Source organism: Bubalus bubalis, chromosome 24 (assembly GCF_019923935.1).
Source record: "Bubalus bubalis isolate 160015118507 breed Murrah chromosome 24, NDDB_SH_1, whole genome shotgun sequence".
Taxonomy (NCBI): Eukaryota; Metazoa; Chordata; class Mammalia; order Artiodactyla; family Bovidae; genus Bubalus; species Bubalus bubalis.
Genome location: NC_059180.1, coordinates 28,499,992 through 28,519,033, shown reverse-complemented (window position 1 = coordinate 28,519,033; position 19,042 = coordinate 28,499,992). Strand labels below are relative to the sequence as shown.

The 19,042-nt window shown below is 40.6% G+C and overlaps 1 protein-coding gene across 1 annotated transcript in view; it reads left to right on the top strand.

The window, feature by feature from the left end:
* Positions 1-18,723, top strand: part of RRN3 (RRN3 homolog, RNA polymerase I transcription factor) — a 28,135-nt gene extending 9,412 nt beyond the window's left edge. The window contains exons 8-18 of the mRNA XM_006049757.4: positions 293-362; positions 2,745-2,843; positions 4,327-4,419; positions 5,417-5,555; positions 7,392-7,522; positions 8,741-8,871; positions 9,813-9,997; positions 11,937-12,045; positions 14,560-14,712; positions 15,515-15,602; positions 16,716-18,723. Coding sequence (XP_006049819.3) covers positions 293-362; positions 2,745-2,843; positions 4,327-4,419; positions 5,417-5,555; positions 7,392-7,522; positions 8,741-8,871; positions 9,813-9,997; positions 11,937-12,045; positions 14,560-14,712; positions 15,515-15,602; positions 16,716-16,877 — 1,360 coding nt within the window. The 3' untranslated portion in view covers positions 16,878-18,723. The remainder of the gene's footprint in view (positions 1-292; positions 363-2,744; positions 2,844-4,326; positions 4,420-5,416; positions 5,556-7,391; positions 7,523-8,740; positions 8,872-9,812; positions 9,998-11,936; positions 12,046-14,559; positions 14,713-15,514; positions 15,603-16,715) is intronic.
* Positions 18,724-19,042: the final 319 nt, after the last annotated feature.

Here is a 19,042-nt window from a genome sequence, read left to right as displayed (position 1 = left end):
AAAATAACACGTGTAGTGGGAAGTGTTTAGATTTTAAACTGAAGCTCTTTGTTAAAACCTGTGTAGAAAAAAAAGAATCCTCCTTTAATATCCTGATGATATCAAACTCAGCAGAAGCTTATTTTTCCCTAAGTTACAGATTTTCTCTGAGGTGTTTTCACTTCCATTGCTTGAGGTAGGAGTCGCCTTTTGCCTCTTGTATCCATAGTTGCTCTTAGAATGGAAATGTTACCTTCTGAGAAAGTCTCCTTATCATGGATTTATTGATTTTTTTTTTTTTTTTTTCAAATAGCACACCATGGTTTCTTATGCCAATACTGGTGGAAAAATTTCCATTTGTTCGAAAATCAGAGAGAACATTGGTAAGAAATCTTTTCATGGGGGAAATAATGGAAAAGTTGTGTGGTTTAGTTTTAGGTGAATTTGGGTCTTTTTCTTCAAAGTTTTGTCTGCTGAATTTTAAACTCAAGACTAAGAATTTGACTCATTCCTTTCTTAGCAAGCCACTGACTGAGGATTCTCAGTGCCTTTTCTCTTATTCCTGTGTGCGTGTCAAGGGCAGAGTCCACTTCAGAAATATCTAGATAGAACTTAATGTTAACACAGGTAGGAGTTGCTGGAAGATAATAGTTCATTTATTACTAGTTGTAAACATGCCTTATTTGAAGGCAGAGCCTTCTGTTAATGAAGTCTTGGAAGTCTTTTGCATAATATTTAGATCATCTGTGTAGAGTTCAATGACAGTGGTTTCCTTCTAAATACAGAATATTTTTTCCTAAATAATGTATTACAGGTATTAAAGAGTTAATAACTTTTGTTGATATTTGTGAGAGTGTGCTTCAACTGGAATGTTACAAATTCTGTATCTCTTATGAACATAGATGCTAAAATTCTCAACAAAATACTGGGAAACTGAGCCTAACAACATACAAAAAAGAATTATGCATTGAAATTTATCCTAGGAATGCAAAGTTGATTTAATACTCCCAAAGCAATTAATATAATAGGCTGTATCAGTAGAATAAATGGTAAATACCACATGATCATCTTAGTAGATGAAAAACGCCAAAACCATTTTGTGACAAAAACAGAAGAGAGCTTCCTCAGCCTGATATCAGAAGGGCATCTATGAAAAAAATCTATGAAAAATTCAAAACTTGTCTTTATACTCAGTAGTGAAAGATTGAAGGCTTTCCCCTACAATAGGAACAAAACAAGGATGTCCACTTTTGCCACTTCTGGTCAGTATTATTCTAGAGTTTCTAGCCAGGGCAGTTAGGCAAGAAAAATAAAAAGGCACCCAGATTGGAAAGGAAGAAGTAAAACTGTCTCTCTTTGCAGATGACTTGATCTTATATACAGAAAAATCCTAAGGAATTCACAAGAACACTAGTGGTAATAAATGAGTTCAGTATAGTCACAGGATGCCAGATCAATGTGATCAATAATGATCACATTGATCAACCGATCAATAGTGATCGGTTGTGTAGGACAGTGGGGAAGAGAATAAATAGTCTTTTCAACAGTTGATTCTGGGACAGGAGTATGTTCATATGCCAAGAATGAAATAGGACTTCTCTTCACATTATATACAAAATTGAACTCAAATTGGATAAAACTGTTAGAAAAAATGTGGGTGAAAATATTTGTGATCTTAGACAACAATTTCTAGATATACCACAAGAAACCACAGCAAAAACAGTTAAATTGAATTGCATCAAAATTAAAACCTGTTGTGCTTCATAGTCTTCAAAAAAATGAAAAGACAACTTAAATAATGGAAAAATATTTGCAAATCATATATTGGATAAAGGACTTGTATCTAGAATATTTAAAGAACTCTTATTGAACCTAATTTAAAAATGTACAAAGAGTCTGAATGGGTATTTATCCACAATAGATATACAAATGGGTAAGGAGCACATGAAAAACTAAACATTTTTAGTCATTTGGAGAATGCAAGTCAAAACCACAACGAGATACTGCTTCTTACCTACTAGGATGGCTGTACTCAAAACGATAGATAATAACAAGTGTTGGCAAAGATGTGGAGAAACCAGAACCCCCCACGCTCTGGTGGGGATGTAAATGGTAAATGGTACAGCTGCTTTGGAAAACAGCCTTACAGTTCCGTTCCTCATAAAAGAATTGCTATATGAACCAGCATTTCTCCTGCTCCCAAGGGAAATAAAAATATGCGTCCCCCTAAAAACTTTGGCACAAATGTTCAAAGCAGCTTTACTCATAGTAGCCAAAATATGGAAGCCAAGTGTTTAGCAGCTTATGAATAAAAGGAATGTGCTGTGCCTGCAGATTGGAATATCAGTCAACAATAAACATGGTTTACTTGCTGCGACATGAATGAAGTTGGAAAACATTATGCTGAAACAGCACATGTTGTAATATTCTCCTTATGTGAAATATCTATGCTAGGCAAATTCACAGAGAAAGAAAGTAGACCAGTGGTTACTTAGGGCTGGGAGGAGGTACATTACTGGAAGATACAAGGTTTTTTTTTAGGGTGATGAAAATGTTCTGAAATTGATTATGGTGATGGTTGCACAACTCTGAATAGTTGAGAACTATTAAATTGTACACTTAAAGTGGGTGAATTGTGTATCAACAAACCTGTTTTAAAAATACTGTAGGAGTATATACATCACAATTATGCTGATATTGTGTATATAAACAGTGTAGTTTCTGTGTTGCTTGATAATCTTTTTTTCTATCTTTTTATGTTTTAGGAATGTTATGTTCATAACTTACTCAGGATTAGTGTGTATTTTCCGACCTTGAGGCATGAAATTCTGGAGCTTGTTATTGAAAAGCTACTCAAGTTGGACGTAAGTATTGGATAATCTGTTTTCTCTTCAATTTTCTTTTCCCAAATATTATAGTATTTGTTATAATAATTGAAACAACAGTAGCAACAATAGAAGAGAATCCACAGTTCCACCTTTGATTCATTGAACATTTCTTAAACATTTCCTTTGAACATTGGTGTGTTATTGTTTATATAGACAGTCCTATCTCATGGTTGGGAAACAAGGTATTACTTAGATAGTCATGTAAGTGGAAAAGTATTGTGGTAAATGCTGTGGATGGAACACATGCATTATGAGCTAGAAAACCTGTTGTAGTCAGAAGTTGGGAAGACATTCCAAGGAAGTGACCTGCAATAAGTCGCAGAGGGAATGAGAAAGTAGTGGATTCTGGTGACACGTGGAGGAAAGGGCCTTGACTGGATTGGAAATAGAGGAGTGGGGGGGTAAGGGAAAGGAATCCCTCAAAGGTAGCTCCCTGTGGAACGAAAGCCTGATGTTGCCATCAGGAGGAAATTGCAGGACACGAGTTCCTCTTTGGATGGGTTAAGGTGCGGGGGAGGGAGCTGGGTGGAGAACTGAAGCTGCAGGTCGAGGACTGAGAGCAGACCCGACAGGGGAGAGTGAGACTGGCAGTGGGAGGGAAGCCAGAGTCTGGACACCCAGGGAGGATCGGCTTCTCTCAGCAGCGTGAGACGTTGCTGGCCTTCTTCAGGAGGTTGAGGAAAGTAGAGTCCTTGGGTGTGGCGTTTCGGAGGCAGTCTGTTGCTGCAGAGAGCGTGGCTGGTTAGGAAGTGGGGCTGCTAGAGACCCGGTGAGGGTTTGCGGTGTAGAGAGAGGATGAAGCAGGGGTGAGAGGCATGTTTCAGGGTTGGGGAGAGGAGGTTTGTGGACTAAGGAGATAGGGCTTGATGGGAAGCACACTGATCCTGTAGTGGGGAGGGAGTTCTAGGAAAGACCAGAGGTTGGGTGGGCTGGCGCATTGTTCACCTGCAGTTAAACCTCTCTGGTCACCTGCATCTATAATCTTTATCAAGTCCTTCTCTGATGTATGCTTATGGAACATTTTAGAGTACATTTAGGAAGAAGGTCATGTATATAGACATGTTAAAAAGGCATATTTGAGTGGTATGTTAAACAAGCTATCTAGAAATTTTCTGTTGATTGATCATATGCTCTTATATACCATGCATGTGCCTTGTGCCTAGGAAGTGTTGGGATAAATGTTAAATTTCAAAGCTATATGATATAGACCAACATAGCACAGTTCATATTGATTTTTATGAAAATATGTAGTACAGGGTGCTTGATTTACAATCTTGTCAATTCTTTCATGACCGAGTTTCATTTATAGTTTTGTGCCATACTTGTGTATTGAGTTACAGTGCTGTATAGGGCACTAGTGTGGATATCTTTAGAACATGTACATTAGGTGAATTTCCAGTCACTGAATACTGTGGTTGTATTTTATATGTTTTTTTTCTTTTTCTTTGTTATGATGTAGGTGAATGCATCCCGGCAGGATATTGAGGATGCTGAGGAAACAGCTGCTCAAACTGGTGGTGGAGCCGATGCCACAGAAGCCCTATTTAATATGGTCAGCATTTGTGAATGTAGTCAGACATACACCCTCACAGTCGCAGAGGGTGGCAAGAGACAGCTAATGGTGCCTCACCTTTTTCAAGGCTGTGGGTTAAAGCAGTAGTTCGGCAAGCTTGAAAGTGACTCTTTAAATGGGCAGTTTGCTGCCTTGTTGCTTATCGACTAGGAGAGTTCATTTCCAAGGCTTTGAATTTGGGTTTGGTGAAGTCTGTTTCCCTTTTACTCTTCCGTCTGTTCCTTAAGTTTGTTTCTGTACACCCCATATTGTTTGTGGAGGAGTGACACATTGAAAAGCACATCAGTGTGGTTTCTGTGTTCTACAAATTGTGTACCTTCATGCAGTGCTTCTCTGTTCAGAATCGTGTCTTAAGTTGGGTTCACTGGGAGGAGCCTGAGATGGGGATTCAGGTGCCCTTGGGACACAGGGTGTGGGGAAGCAGGAAAGGGCAGGGGAAGGAAGGAGGTGAGAGTTGGGGGTTTCGATTGGAAGTCACTGCAGCCTGATCCCCCCCCCAGGAGCTCTGGAGCATGAGTTACAGGATGGAGTAGGTCCTACTTTGGGACCGGGGGATGGCCTCTTGTGACCTCATGTCAGTTACTAGGTCTGATTGGGAGGAGCCAAGGCAGTTCTCTGGAGAAGGGGACAGCTGTGAGTTGGCAGCCAGTGCTCATAGTAGCTGAGGGTGTGGGTGCCCTGTCCCAGGAAAGGAAACCTGGCACCAATAGTTTGTGCCAGAAACTGGGGGAAATCTGTGATGTTTGCACAGCCACGCTGTAGGCAGCTCTTCTACATGAGAATCAGAGGCTGGATCTGTGCTTTCCTGTTGAATTCCAAGGGTGATTCTGATTCATGCCTCTGGTTGAGAGCCCCTGCCTGGGAAGATTTCTGGGTTTTCTCTTTATCTTTTAAAGGAAACCGTTACCTCAGAGTTTTCTCCCTGAACTACTTTTACTGAGTTTTTATAACGTCAGCTTTTATTTTACGTTCAAAGGATGAAGATGAAGAAGCTGACCACGAAACCAAGGCTGATCCAGGAAGGCTCGATCAGATGGTCCATCCCATGGCTGAGCGCCTGGACATCCTCCTGTCTTTACTCTTGTCCTACATTAAGGATGTCTGCTATGTGGACGGTAACAGCCTGTAGAAGTCACAGCTGTGATGCACTGTGCTGGGCATACTGATGGAAAATCACGATAAAAATCCTTGTTTTGACTATGAGGAAAAGAAAGTTTAGAGAGATTGTTTGCCAACGTGACGTAGCTTGAGAATAGTGGGACTGGGACCCAGACTCAGTTGTGTTTGTCTTCAATGGCCTTGGTGATCTTTTCACTGCCTACTGTATTAAAAGATTATATATGGAGTTTGGACAGTTTAAGGTGGACCTCAAGCTGGAGACATTTAAGAATGGTATAGTGGATACTTTGGAGAAGGAAATGGCAACCCACTCCAGTATTGGACAGAGCAGCCTGGTGGGCTACAGTCCATGAGATTGCAAAGAGCTGGACATGACCGAGCATACGCACACTTAGTAGGTATTTGGGGCTTTTCAGGTGGCGCTTGTGGGAAAGAACGTGTCTGCCAGTGCAGGAAATGTTAAGAGGATGCGGGTTTGATCCCTGGGTCGGGAAGATCCCCTGAAGGAAGGCATGGCAACGCACTGCAGTATTCTTGCCTAGAGAATCCCATGGACAGAGGAACCTGGCGGGCTACAGTCCATGTGATTGCAAAGAGTCAGACATGGCTGAAGCGACTTAGCATGCATGCATGCACACACTTGGTGTTATGTTTGAAATTTAGAGTCTGGGTACTTTTGGTTGTTCCAGGTGTTGGTGGACAAATTGATACGTTTCTTGCCCTAATGGAATTTTTAGCTTTTTAGTCTAGACACTTTGCCTTGAAAAAAGCAGTTTTTTTCTATTTGCATTTCTCAGATTTAAGAATGAAACTCAACCACTCAGAATAATAAGGCTTGAATCTGAGTTGAGAGTTACTACTTTAACTTTTTTGCTGCTATAAAAGTAATACATGTTGGTTAGAGAAGATTTGGAAAATACAGGAAAGGATTTTTTAAAAAAAGACAGTTTATATGGTCACACTCCTATTTGGAGAACCATTATTAGCATTTTTTTTTCTGTTCTATTTGCATGGGTGTATGTGTTTTTCTCAATGGATTTGGGGAATCATGCTGCTGCTGCTGCTAAGTCGCTTCAGTCGTGTCCGACTCTGTGTGACCCCATAGACGGAAGCCCACCAGGCTCCCCTGTCCCTGGGATTCTCCAGGCAAGAACACTGGAGTGGGTTGCCATTTCCTTCTCCAATGCATGAAAGTGAAAAGTGAAAGTGAAGTCGCTCAGATGTGCCCGACTCTTAGCGACCCCATGGACTGCAGCCTACCAGGCTCCTCTGTCCATGGGATTTTCCGGGCAAGAGCACTGGAGTGGGGTGCCATTGCCTTCTCCGGGGGAATCACACGATATGTAGTATTTTATAATCTTCCCTTTTTACCTCTTACGAACATTTTCTCATACAATTCACGGTTCTTCTAAAATAGTTATTAATCATATGGATTTAACTGGTTCCTTATTTTTTTCCTCCCCCTGCTTTATTTGCCATTATAAGTAACAGTGTAATGAACATACTTATACCTGTATTGTCACTTGTTTGCTTGTGATAAATTCCTAGCAGTAGAACTTGTAAATGGCGATTTTCCAATGTGTAGAATCACAGTGGTGTGTGTGAGATAAGGGCCCACTTCCTTACCAGTCCTGGATTTTTATAATTAAAATGGAAGCTCTGTGCCAGATAAAGATGGCATCCTATGCCCCCACCCACCGACCCCCCATTAGCTTCATGGATGAAGTATTTCTTAATGGTCTTGTTTGCTTTTTAAAACTGTGGTAAATGAAACTGGTGGCTTGAAAATAATGTCTTTATAAATAAACTGAAATGCCAAATTTTCTTCACAGGTAAGATTGATAACAACAAAACAAAAGATTTGTATCGAGATCTCATAACCATCTTTGACAAGCTCCTGTTGCCCACCCATGCCTCTTGCCATGTGCAGTTTTTCATGTTTTACCTCTGTAGCTTTAAATTGGTGAGTATGTCATTTGTGTTATCATAGCTTTTGTTACTCTTGCCCCAAATTTTCCTTAAAAAATGAGGGGTGAAGGGAAATGTTGAAGAGGGACCATGAATTGACTATTTCTTTGTCTTGAGCTCATTTTACTTAGTGCCTCTAGTGAAATAGAAAGCCCTTCTCAACCTGTAGAAGGAGGAGAGGGCATAGCTGCCTGTCACCCGAAGCTGTGCTCTGAAAACGTCATCCTGTGTTTGGTCCACTAGGTGGTGTCCTTCCCTTTCATTCGAGCCTTCACTAAACTCTCATATGGACACATTTGTAAAGCAATTATATTCCAATTTTAAAAAGCCTCATATACAGTATGCAATTTTATTTTTTTAAATTCTGTTTCATTTGATATTAACTAGCCCAAACTAAAGTTTTAATCCAGGATTTTAAAACTTAAGAGTTTGTTTTTCTATTTTGAGAACAAAGCAAAACAAAAGAACACAGGAGTCTTCTTTGCACTATTTCATAGCTTCCTAGTTCTAGTCTAGGAGAGTACTGGTCATGGGTAGGAAGGTTAAACTCAATCTGCCCCAAAGCATATGTTAGTAGCTTTTGAAAAGCTTTGAGAGAAGTTGGAGGTTGCATTTTTCACTGAAAAGAAGGTGAATTGGTCAGTTTTTCCCCTACAGTTGGCATAATTAGTCAAATATCAACTGTACTTTAATCCTCATTTCTGTTTCTGGTTAAGTTTGTTATGTGCAGTCTGGAGGGTATGGCAAGAGGGATTCCCATGTGAGTGTGGATAAGCACTGCTTTCTAGTCACGGCTAAATATCAGAGTCATAGAGCTTTATTTGTTTATTTATGTTTGGCTGCACCCTGGCAGTGAGAGCACGGAGTCCTGACCCCCGGGCTGCCAGAGAATTCTCATTTAACAGAGCTTTTACAGACTGCTGGATCCTAGAGTCCTGTCCTGATGTGTGGAGTTCCAAAGCCCTACGTCTGATGCTCAGCTGGTCTGGGCATCCATTGAATTGTTTAAAGCTGGGGAATGCCTTTTGTTTTTGATAGTATTATCTCAGAGTGTTTTCAAAATAAGAACCATGATGACCCTATTCATTATTTAGCAGTATAACTGAGATACTGGAGCTTTCCCATGTTGGTGAGTTAAAAATCTTAGAATTCTGCTAGCTAGAATATCTGAAGCATTAGAAAAAGAGGAGACCAACACCTTCTCTTTTTATAGGGATTTGCGGAAGCATTTTTGGAACATCTCTGGAAAAAATTGCAGGATCCAAATAATCCTGCTATCATCAGGCAAGCTGCTGCAAATTATATTGGGAGCTTTTTGGCAAGAGCTAAATTTATTCCTCTTATGTAAGTAACCTGATTTTCCAAGTGCTTTTCTTATCATGCTTTAAAAAAGAATATAGTATTGTCTCAAGTCAGAGAAGTAACTGCCTTATTTTTGTGGCCTGTCTTTAAAGTGAAAAATTTGTTTCTGTACTCTATGCAAGATGTTTATATTTCCAAGAGGCAATTTCAGAATAAAATGTCTCATTTTTAAACTGTAAAACCTCACATGCAAAGCTTGTGTCATCTGTATCGTTGCACTTGAACATGAAGAGCCGTTTGTCTTCGTGGATGGTGTAGTGTTGTATACTGTTTTGATTCTTTTTATAGGTTTGTCATTTTTCATTTGCATTCCGAATCAATTGTATCTGTTAAAGCTGAAGAAAAAAAATCCCCTTTGAAGGTAATGGATCTGTTTAGGAGGCCAGTGCTGGGCCTGTTTCTTCTAGTGATCCATGAAGATACCCTTGGGCCAGAACGCTATTAAAAACTCTTCCCTGACAACTAAAAGCTGTCTGGGTATTCTGCCCTAAATTGTTGACCACAGGACTTCATCAGAACCCCCAGGGGATGGTGAAGTCAGCCAGGCTGTTTTTCTCTTCTGAGATGTGGGTAGACATGCCTCCTCTCTGACCGTTTTCCCTCAAGAGGACTGGGAGGCCATAGGAAAAGCCCTTCTGAGTTGACCAGGAGAAACTGTTCTCCAACTCTTGACACTTTAGGCCGCCTTAGGGGCCTTCCTGTTGTCATGGAAGGTCCACATTCTTGACTTTGTAATGGAAGGCTGCCCTTCCACCTGCCCATCCTTTCCTTTGCTTGCTTCTCCTCTGTGCCCATGGGTAATAGATAAAGAAGCCAGTGGATAGACTTTTCTGAGTTTGCAATGAGAGGCAATTGTGTGTTTTTGTGTCACTCTAGTGTGTTATGAAGCAAGTGAAATTGACTTGAATTTTTCTTTTCTCTAGTACTGTAAAATCATGCCTAGATCTTTTGGTTAACTGGCTGCACGTATACCTTAATAACCAGGATTCAGGAACAAAGGCATTTTGTGACGTCGCTCTCCATGGACCATTTTATTCAGCCTGCCAAGCTGTGTTCTACACTTTTGTTTTTAGACACAAGCAGCTTTTAAGTGGAAACCTGAAGGAAGGTCAGTGATGTGGGGTTGATGGATATGAAACTGGATTTTCCTATGTACTAGTTATCCTTCAGAATGAAGATTAATTACTTTTTTGACAAAAATTGTTTGTTAGAAAACTGCATGTGCACTCAAGCTTTTACAAATAATTTCTAACAGCTTGTGGGCCCCTAAAAGTCCCGTAAGCCACCTTTTTAACAGTCGATGGATTTGTGATTGAGAAGCTCCGCTTTAGAAGGTGGCAGCAGGAGTCGTTGTCAGATGTGGCTCAGCACTTGCGCTGTGGCCGCACCGGGCTCGGTGCTTTTGATCCTCAGCCCCCACCCCTATGCTGCCCCCATCCTATCCCATCCCATCCCATCCTTGCAACGGCCCAGTGAACTGCGGACGTCAACCCTGCTTTACAGACGAGACCAAACCCCAGGGAAGTAACTTATTGGCAGGATGAGAAATTAAAACCAGGTGAGGGTGACCCTGAAGCTTGAGGTCGTTCCAGATATGCTCCTGTATCCAAAGACTTGAGTTAGTTTACTGGTTTTCAGTTTTGCTAATTTCTAAGAGTTAAAATTTGAGTCTACCAGATGAAGCTTGTTTCTTGGGTTAGTGTATTACAGTTGAAGGTAGTCCCCAAGAACAGCATCAGTTAAGTCAGTTTAAATGGTTTCATTTTCATGAATAACGCAAATGGTTTAATAGGCTATTTCCTCTAAGCCAGAGTTTCTCAGACTCTGCACTGCTGATACCTTAGGCTGGATAATCCTTTGTTGTGGGGGCTGTCCTGTATATAATAGGGTGACCAGCAACATCTCGCGCTCTCTACCTGCTCGATGCCAGTACTAGCCCTGCTCGTCCTCTGTTGTGACAAGTAAAACTATCTTCCAGACACTACCAGATGTTCTCTTGGGGGCACTGTGGCCTTTGGTTGAGAATCACAGCTCTAAACTGAGGCTTGTACATGTTGCATTACATGCATTGTCTCATACCATGACTACTACTAAAAAGATAGGGGGCTTAAAAATAGGTGTATGAATAGTAGTAGGACAAGATTTTATCACAAGGTAAGTAAAATCAGTGCTTTTCTCTGTAAAAATAAATGCTAAGAGTCTTAGTTAAAGAGGATCTATTTCTTGTAAGCCTTTACATTATTGCATTTTTAGTCACTTTTATCAAAATATATACATTAAAGAATCTCCTAACAAAAATATACTTAGGCACAAGTTGGTTTGCGCACCTCTTAGAATAAGTGTGGGGTTCTTCTTTTTAATATAGGAGAGAAGTATAGTCATTGATTCCAAGACAGTAGTATCTACCTCCATAGTTTTGTTATAAAAACAAAACAAAAAAACCCCGAAATACAGTGAATGCACACTTGAAAAATAGGCTCAACTCTACTGATAATTTAAGTTGTGTAAGTCTTGCTGTTGGCTTCATTAACTGTCATATTGGTGTGTGTGTGTATATATATAGATAGATAGGTAGATAGAATTCAGGAAGGAGAAATTCCATTCTGTACAGTCATTGCCTCGAGGGAATGGAGAATTCACTGTGCTCCTCAGCTGCTTGATGATTCCATGATTGTTAGCAGAAGTTGGATCAATGGTCTGTGTCTCCCTCTCTGCAGTCAGCACGTGCTGAGCTTGCATGTGTCTGAGTTCCAAATTGTCTTATAAGCTCATAGCCCACTAGGAATGTATCTTTACTTTCCTGGATCTTTAAAAGAGTAAACTCTTTTCTTTAGAAAAGTTGGTTTGGTCGTAAATGCGTGTGGTTGAGATAAACGATGTTCTTTGGGCTTTGCACTATGTGAATATCTACATGAACCTATAAAGCATTTGTGCAAATACCCTTTTAAAATTTAGTTTTTTTAATATATATATAGAATAATGAGTGCTGCTTAGACTGTTGTGTTTGTACTTTTTAAAAAATTTTTTTGTTTGTTTTTTAATCAAAGGTTTGACGTACCTTCAGAGTCTAAATTTTGAACGGATAGTGATGAGTCAGCTGAATCCTCTGAAGATTTGCCTGCCCTCGGTTGTTAACTTTTTTGCTGCAATCACAAAGTAAGTTCTTTCTGCTTTATTTCTGGAAGTTACTTAAAAGTAAACTTATGTTAGTATTGTAAAATTCCATTAAATTTCTGTGATATTACTTTAAAAAATTCATAACAAAAAGACATTTAAAAACCAGTAACCCAATACCTGCAGAAAACACTGCATTGAAGGTGTTGTTTTTATACTTCTGGTGGCATTGGAAATTGCTACTGCTTTTTAATCTAAAGAGGATCATTCAGCAGAAGCTCAGGCACTTTGAAGTAAGTTCACAAGCCAAGAGGTTTTATGTTTATTAGAATGACTCCTGTAATAGTAATAAAAATAGACTGGACATGAGATAAACATCCGACAAATAGGGAGATGGTTCAGTGGGGGCCTTGTGGCCGCAGCTGATGCATGGCGTTTGTTGTGTGCCCAGCACAGTTCCGATAAGCACTCTACACAGAACTCACCTGTCTTATGACTGTATTACTAACCGCTGTTTATAAATGACAAGGTGGGGTCACAGAGAGATTGAATGACTTGGGAGAAGTCATGGGTAGACTGTGGCAGAGCTAAGGTTTGAATGCTGACAGGCTGGCTCCTTTGTCAGCATTCACTGAACTATCCTGCTTTGTGTAGAAAGTGAATTGGAGACCTTGGGCCTCTAATTAGGATATTGAGGACAGAAAGAAGTGTTAGTCGCTCAGTTATGTCCAACTCCTCTTAACCCCATGGACTGTAGCCCTGCAGGCTCCTCTGTCCATGGAGTCAGATCGTAGCTTAAAATGCTCAACAGATGGTGCTATTAGAAGACAAGGATAATTTCTGCTCCCCTAGACATCAACAGCCTCATTTTTCCTTCAGTGGGTATCTAGTCTAAGGATTTCGCTCTCTCCTGAGATCTCAAAAATGATAGTAGAAAAATAAGAAACCAACCAGCAATAGTGCCCAGCGGGTGGACGTTTCTAGCATGTTGCAGGAAGATAGCCTCTGGAAGAATAAGGATGGATGGAGCAAGGCAGAGGCTGCTGCCTGTAGAGTATGTGTGGGTGGGAGTGGAGGCTGCAGATGAGGGGCAGGCTGGTCATAGAGGCTGGAGATTTGGGGCTGGGATTAGCAACGGAGGTAAGGAGTAAGATGGGAGGCTGCAAGCAAGAGGTGGAGATAAAGGTTTGTGTCAAGGATCTTAAGTATTATTCTGTAGCTGCTGCTTCTGCATACTTATTGAGTTAACCATGTGGACCCATATGGCTGTCTTTTGATGTTGACTGCTGTGTAATGTTCTTGTAATTTTAAAAAATCGATTCTTTGTTGGGATTTAAGGAGAAGGCAATGGCACCCCACTCCAGTACTCTTGCCTGGAAAATCCCATGGGTGGAGGAGCCTGGAAGGCTGCAATCCATGGGGTCTCGAAGAGTCGGACACAACTGAGCGACTTCACTTTCACTTTTCACTTTCATGCATTGGAGAAGGAAATGGCAACCCACTCCAGTGTTCTTGCCTGGAGAATCCCAGGGACGGGGGAGGCTGGTGGGCTGCCGTCTATGGGTCGCACAGAGTCGTACATGACTGAAGCGACTTAGCAGCAGCAGCAGCAGCAAGCTGCCTTAGTTTTCCAGTGTTGGGAACATGGTTGTATGTGTGTCCTGGCACACAGGCACAGACTCCTGTCACCCAGAAGTACAGTTGCTGGGTGATACAAGTACACACCTTCGGTTTTACCAGATACTGGAAAGTGCAGTTTTGCCATACTACCTTCCCACCAAGAGTCAAATGTGATCCAATGGAACCGAAACAGCCATATGGTACTTAAGATTGCAGTAATGACCTGAGAACTGATGCCCGAATGAGTACCGTGGGAGGGAAGCAGGGAGCCGGGGGAGTTAGCAGAAATGAGCTAAGTCCTCATCTCAAAGAAGCGGCCCAGTGAATGATCGTGAATTGCTAAGTCATAACCCACAGAGGGATTGACCGTGTCTTGGTCCCATGGGTTTTTATTGCAAGGTCTTCTGTCCACTTAACTGTTTTCACTCTCTATTCCTTTCTTTACCATTTTCTGAGGTTGTGATTCAGTAAACCCCATGTCTCTTCCTTAGGACCCATCTTAATTTCTTCAGTAGCCAAGTCTCTCCATCAACAATGCGTATTTTCTCTCAGTGAAACCCAAAGCCCTTTTTTTCACCAACCCACTAATTCTCTTACAAACAGTAAAAATAAGTAGACGGCTACATAATTTTGTAAATTATAACAATTACCATGAACCCATTCGTTTTCAGTGAGTGGTGCCTATTAATAATCTAAGCCCACTCTCATATTCTTAAAGTGATAGTACATTTTCGTCCTCCTTTGCCAATTGTAAATAGTAGGCCCAGAGGACTGTTCCCAAAAAGGATTACTTTCTACTTTATGCTGTTTTTTCTTGCATTTGTTATGTTCAGTAAGGTCTATGTGTTGGGGTGGTTGTCACCCAGAAATGGGCGTGTCCATACAGAGTAACTGTGGCACTGGAATGCTTCTGTCGGTGTTGGTTTTGTTCCACAGCAAATACCAGCTCGTCTTCTGCTACACCCTCATTGAGAGGAACAACCGCCAGATGCTGCCCGTTATCAGAAACACTGCTGGGGGGGACTCGGTGCAGACCTGCACGAACCCACTGGACACCTTCTTCCCCTTTGATCCTTGTGTGCTGAAGAGGTGAGTCTTACACAGTTGACCTTTCAGTGGTGAATTTAAATGTGGTGTGTATATGCCTTTCCCAGGATCAGCATTTAGGGTTTCTTTGTCGTGCGTGGCTCTTCTAGCCTTTGATAGGGTCTCGTGGTCTCCTTGTGTGTATTCCAGGCCCAGTGTGGAGAAGCCGGTTTGAGGCTGCTGAGGTCTACCTCAGTAGGAGCCCAGATTGATACCAAGGGGTTTTTGTCATCCTTGAAACTTGTTGGTTTGAACATAAAAGAGGCTGGAGAAGGAGGATGCTGCCTTTTCTTTGCGCATAAATTTCTCCCAAATGACTCGTTCCTTCCTCTAGAGACCACATCCCATAGTCTTGCATGATATAAGCAAATGCCAGGTGATTTATCTGGATGGGTAATTAGAGAAAACCTCAGGCCAGTCTTAGCTTCGCATGTATATAAGGAAGCAGAATTTCTGTTCTGACAGTCTATAACTAGCAGCAAAGGAAGTTCTAGAATAAGAGTTTCACCTTCAGTTTGAACATACTATAACTCACTGTCAATCTTTGCACAGTCGAAGTAGTTTTCACTTGAAATGAAAAGATGAGAAATAGTAGGTGTAATACTCCATCTCTTGTGAGTGGATGTGCTCTTACAAAGAAGGAGCCATGTTAACAGATCCTGCATAGGATATTTTTGGACACTGTTATTTGAGTTATAGTTTTTACTTTTTCATTTTGGATTTTGTGAGAAAAGAGCTAATAAGTATATGACTTTTGCTGTTAGTATTTATTTAACTTGATTTTGAAATGTGATCTTTTTGACAGGTCAAAGAAATTCATCGATCCTCTTTATCAGGTATGGGAAGACATGAGTGCAGAAGAGCTTCAGGAGTTTAAGAAACCGATTAAAAAGGTAAATAAAGTTGTGATTTCAATACACTTTCTGGGAATCTCCTATATGGCTATAGATCACAGTAAAAGAGTTAAAGGCATTGTTACATTTGAATACTGTATTTGTTCATTCAGCCATTACGGAACACCAGATGCAGGTTATGTTCTTATGAGAAGAGTATCTGCCTTTTTTGTTTGTTTGTTTGTTAAAGATTTATGTATTTATTTTTGGCGGTGCTGGGTCTTTGTTGCTGTGTGGGTTTTCTGTAGTTTCGATGTGCAGGGGCTACTCTGTTGTGGTGTGTGGGTTTCTCATGGTAGTGGCTTCTCTCGTTGCGGAGCATGGGCTCCAGGGGCGCGAGCTTCAGTGGGTGTGGCACGAGAGCTTAGTTGCTCCACAGCAGTGGGATCTTCCCAGACCAGAGATTGAACCTGTGTCTCCTGCATTGGCAGGCGGATTCTTAACCACTCGACCACAAGGGAAGTCCTGCTTGCTTTTTAATGAATTGTTCAAACCAGATAGTGCACATGCTGACTCTGGGACGTGAAGGATAATTAGAAATCAGCTTAACAAATTTAGATCTTTACCACCAAGAAACAGTCTCACATTTGCTTATTGCTGAAACGTCCCCAGAAGTTCACACTAATTTTGTAGGTCTTCATAAATAGGTGCTGAAGATAGGAATGTCACCATCTGTTTCTTTGTGGCACATTCATTTCTTCATTAAAAATCAGATTTAATATGCCTTTCTTTTTCATAAGTTACCATTGGAATGCTTTTTATTTTCATTCTTTCTTTAAATTTTGCATTTGAGGAAGGTGGTTATTTATTCCATGTTACGTTAGATTGAGCAAGAGTGATATATCATGTTACCTGTCCTCCTTGAACTTAAAATCTGTTTAAAAAAAAAAAAAAATCATATTTTAAAGAGATGTTCACAATGTGTCATGAGCAATTGTGTGAATGGTTTGTAATAAAGAGGTATGCACCAGAGGGAGCCTTCAAAATGAAGATTTTTTTTTTCTTTCACTTTTTTTTTTTCTCCAGAAGTAGCACATTTCTGAGGAAAGGAATTCTTGAAAGCATTTCAAACTGCTGCTTGCAATCTTGTTTGTAATCTCTGTTTTTATGCAGGAGGTGGTAGAAGATGAGGAAGATGATTTTTTGAAAGGTGAAGTTGGAATCACACCGAGCTCCTTTGACGCGCATTTCCGCAGCCCTTCAAGTAGTGTGGGCTCCCCACCTGTCTTATACCTGCCGGACCAGTCCCCCCTGGTCACAAGGATTTGTGACTGAGGCTGCCATTCCTCCCATAGTGCCCTTCAGTACTGGGTTTCATCCTGTTCGAGTGTTTCTTTGAACTTGAGCGAGTACATGCTTCAGGCATCTTACTTTCAAGTTAGACTTACTCTGGTGTCTGAACAGATGTGGTTGGGTTTTTTGTTTTCTTCTTTTTTTTTTTTTTTTCTGTTTTGTTCCTGTAGAGACTAAAGGAAAAGACAGAGTATCATGTGCAATATTTTACAGTGGAGTTGGTGATAAATGTTGAAAGCTTGGCTCATACTTACAAGACTTTGTTGACACAATATCTTTTCACTGAAAAGTCCTCTAGGACACTCTTTAAAGTCTTCAGAATGAGTTTAACTACTTTGGATACACTGTATACCCTCTGCCTAATTGCATTTGTGTTCTGGAGTTTCAGTGGGGTGTAGGGAACATAGGAGGACAGATGGGGGAGGCGGCCAGGGCTGGTCCTGGATGCTGCAGGTTGGAGCTGGCACTGAAGGAGATCTCCAAGGACTTCAGAAACCAACAGACGCCTGGAGGGAAGAGAGAGAGGACTAGAAAAGCAGAATCAGACAGATCATACATTTGTGAGTGCAAAAATGGATTTAAGAGGAAAAAAGGAGTTCTGGGTTAATGTAATTCACAGTGACTAAAAGAGGGGTTGAACTTTTATATAACACAGTATTTTATCTTGAGGCTCCCAAGAGTGCTGTTAGAACTGGAACTACTTGTTCGCGGTGGAATGTTGTGTTGGTAACTGAGAATTCCTTTGTCCAGAAGTGGGGGAAGAGGGGATTTTAGGTTATTTGGTGGAATGGTTTTGCTAGCAACAAGAGGCCAGGGTTATAGCGCAGTCCCTGTCTACTGGCTATTCATCGTATCATGAATTCCAGCTCACTGAAATCTTCCTCTCTCGAGTCTCTTTTTGTATTTTTATAACCAAACACTGAGCGAGAGGAGTCTAAACAACATTGCTGTATAACAGACTTACGCAAGCGCTGCTAGAGTCATTTTGAAGCTCCTGCATATTTTAGCTTCCTTTGTTATCTGTGTACTTTGTTGTTATTTGTGAAAATGGACATCTTTAAATATATTTATTTTTCTGTCACTTTTCCTATTCTTTATTTAAAGTTAAGCGATATTTTCTTGATCACAAATATTTTGTAATGAAATACTTTTCTCTTTCCTAGGGCTTTGTATGCTCTTGTATATTACATTGATGGCATTGTAGAATTTGGAGTTTCAGTCTGTAAATACGTTTTTGAAAAACAAATTTTTATTGTTTTAAAAAGTTTTGGATATTGGTGATTTTCTTTTGGTGACTTGGTGGAAGGTCCTTTGAGAGCCTTTAGGTTCTCTTTCTAACTGCTGACAAAAAGATGGGATTTTTGTATAGTGCCTAAAATGAGTGATTGAAAATGTGTCCATAGAAATTAACAGTGAGTGGAGTCTTTGTGAGTTGGGGAATAGCTTTAATGTAGAAGGATATATTTACATAGAAGTCTAAAATTTCAAAGGAGTTGGAAAAAAAACCCTATTGTGAGAATAAAACAGTGACGTGGTTAACTTGGAACTTTTGTTCTTACACTCTCTGAGCTCCACTTTGAAAATAAAAGTGGAAATTAATAACTACTTGTGAGGATTTGATGAACATTCATGTAAAGTCGGTTGTTTCACCACCTTGGGTAAAGGGAGATACCCCGATAAAGAGGCTTGTCACAAAAATGTTCTTCTGATTTCTGTGGTTTTTTTCCTTAATTGACCTACTGTATTAAAGCACCATTTTGCAATATAAAACTGAAATTGAGACTTTACTAAACTGAGACTTTATTAAAGAGGCAAAAATAATTGTCAATGTGTTTGCAAGTTGTTGTTTAGTCACTAGGTTGTATCTGACTCTTTTGCAACCCCATGGACTATAGCCCAAAGCCCACCAGGCTTCTCTATCCACGAGGTTTCCCAGGCAAGAATACTGGAGTGGATTGCCGTTTCCTTCTCGAGGGGATCTTCCCAACCCAGGGATCAAACCCACGTTTTCTGCATTGGCAGGTAGATTCTTTACCACTGGGGCACCAGGGAAGGTCAGGTTGCAAGTACTCAGAAATAGTTGCATATTGGTGATGAGGATCACTTCTAGAGGGCATCCCACCCAACTGGTCCAAGGAGAACAAACA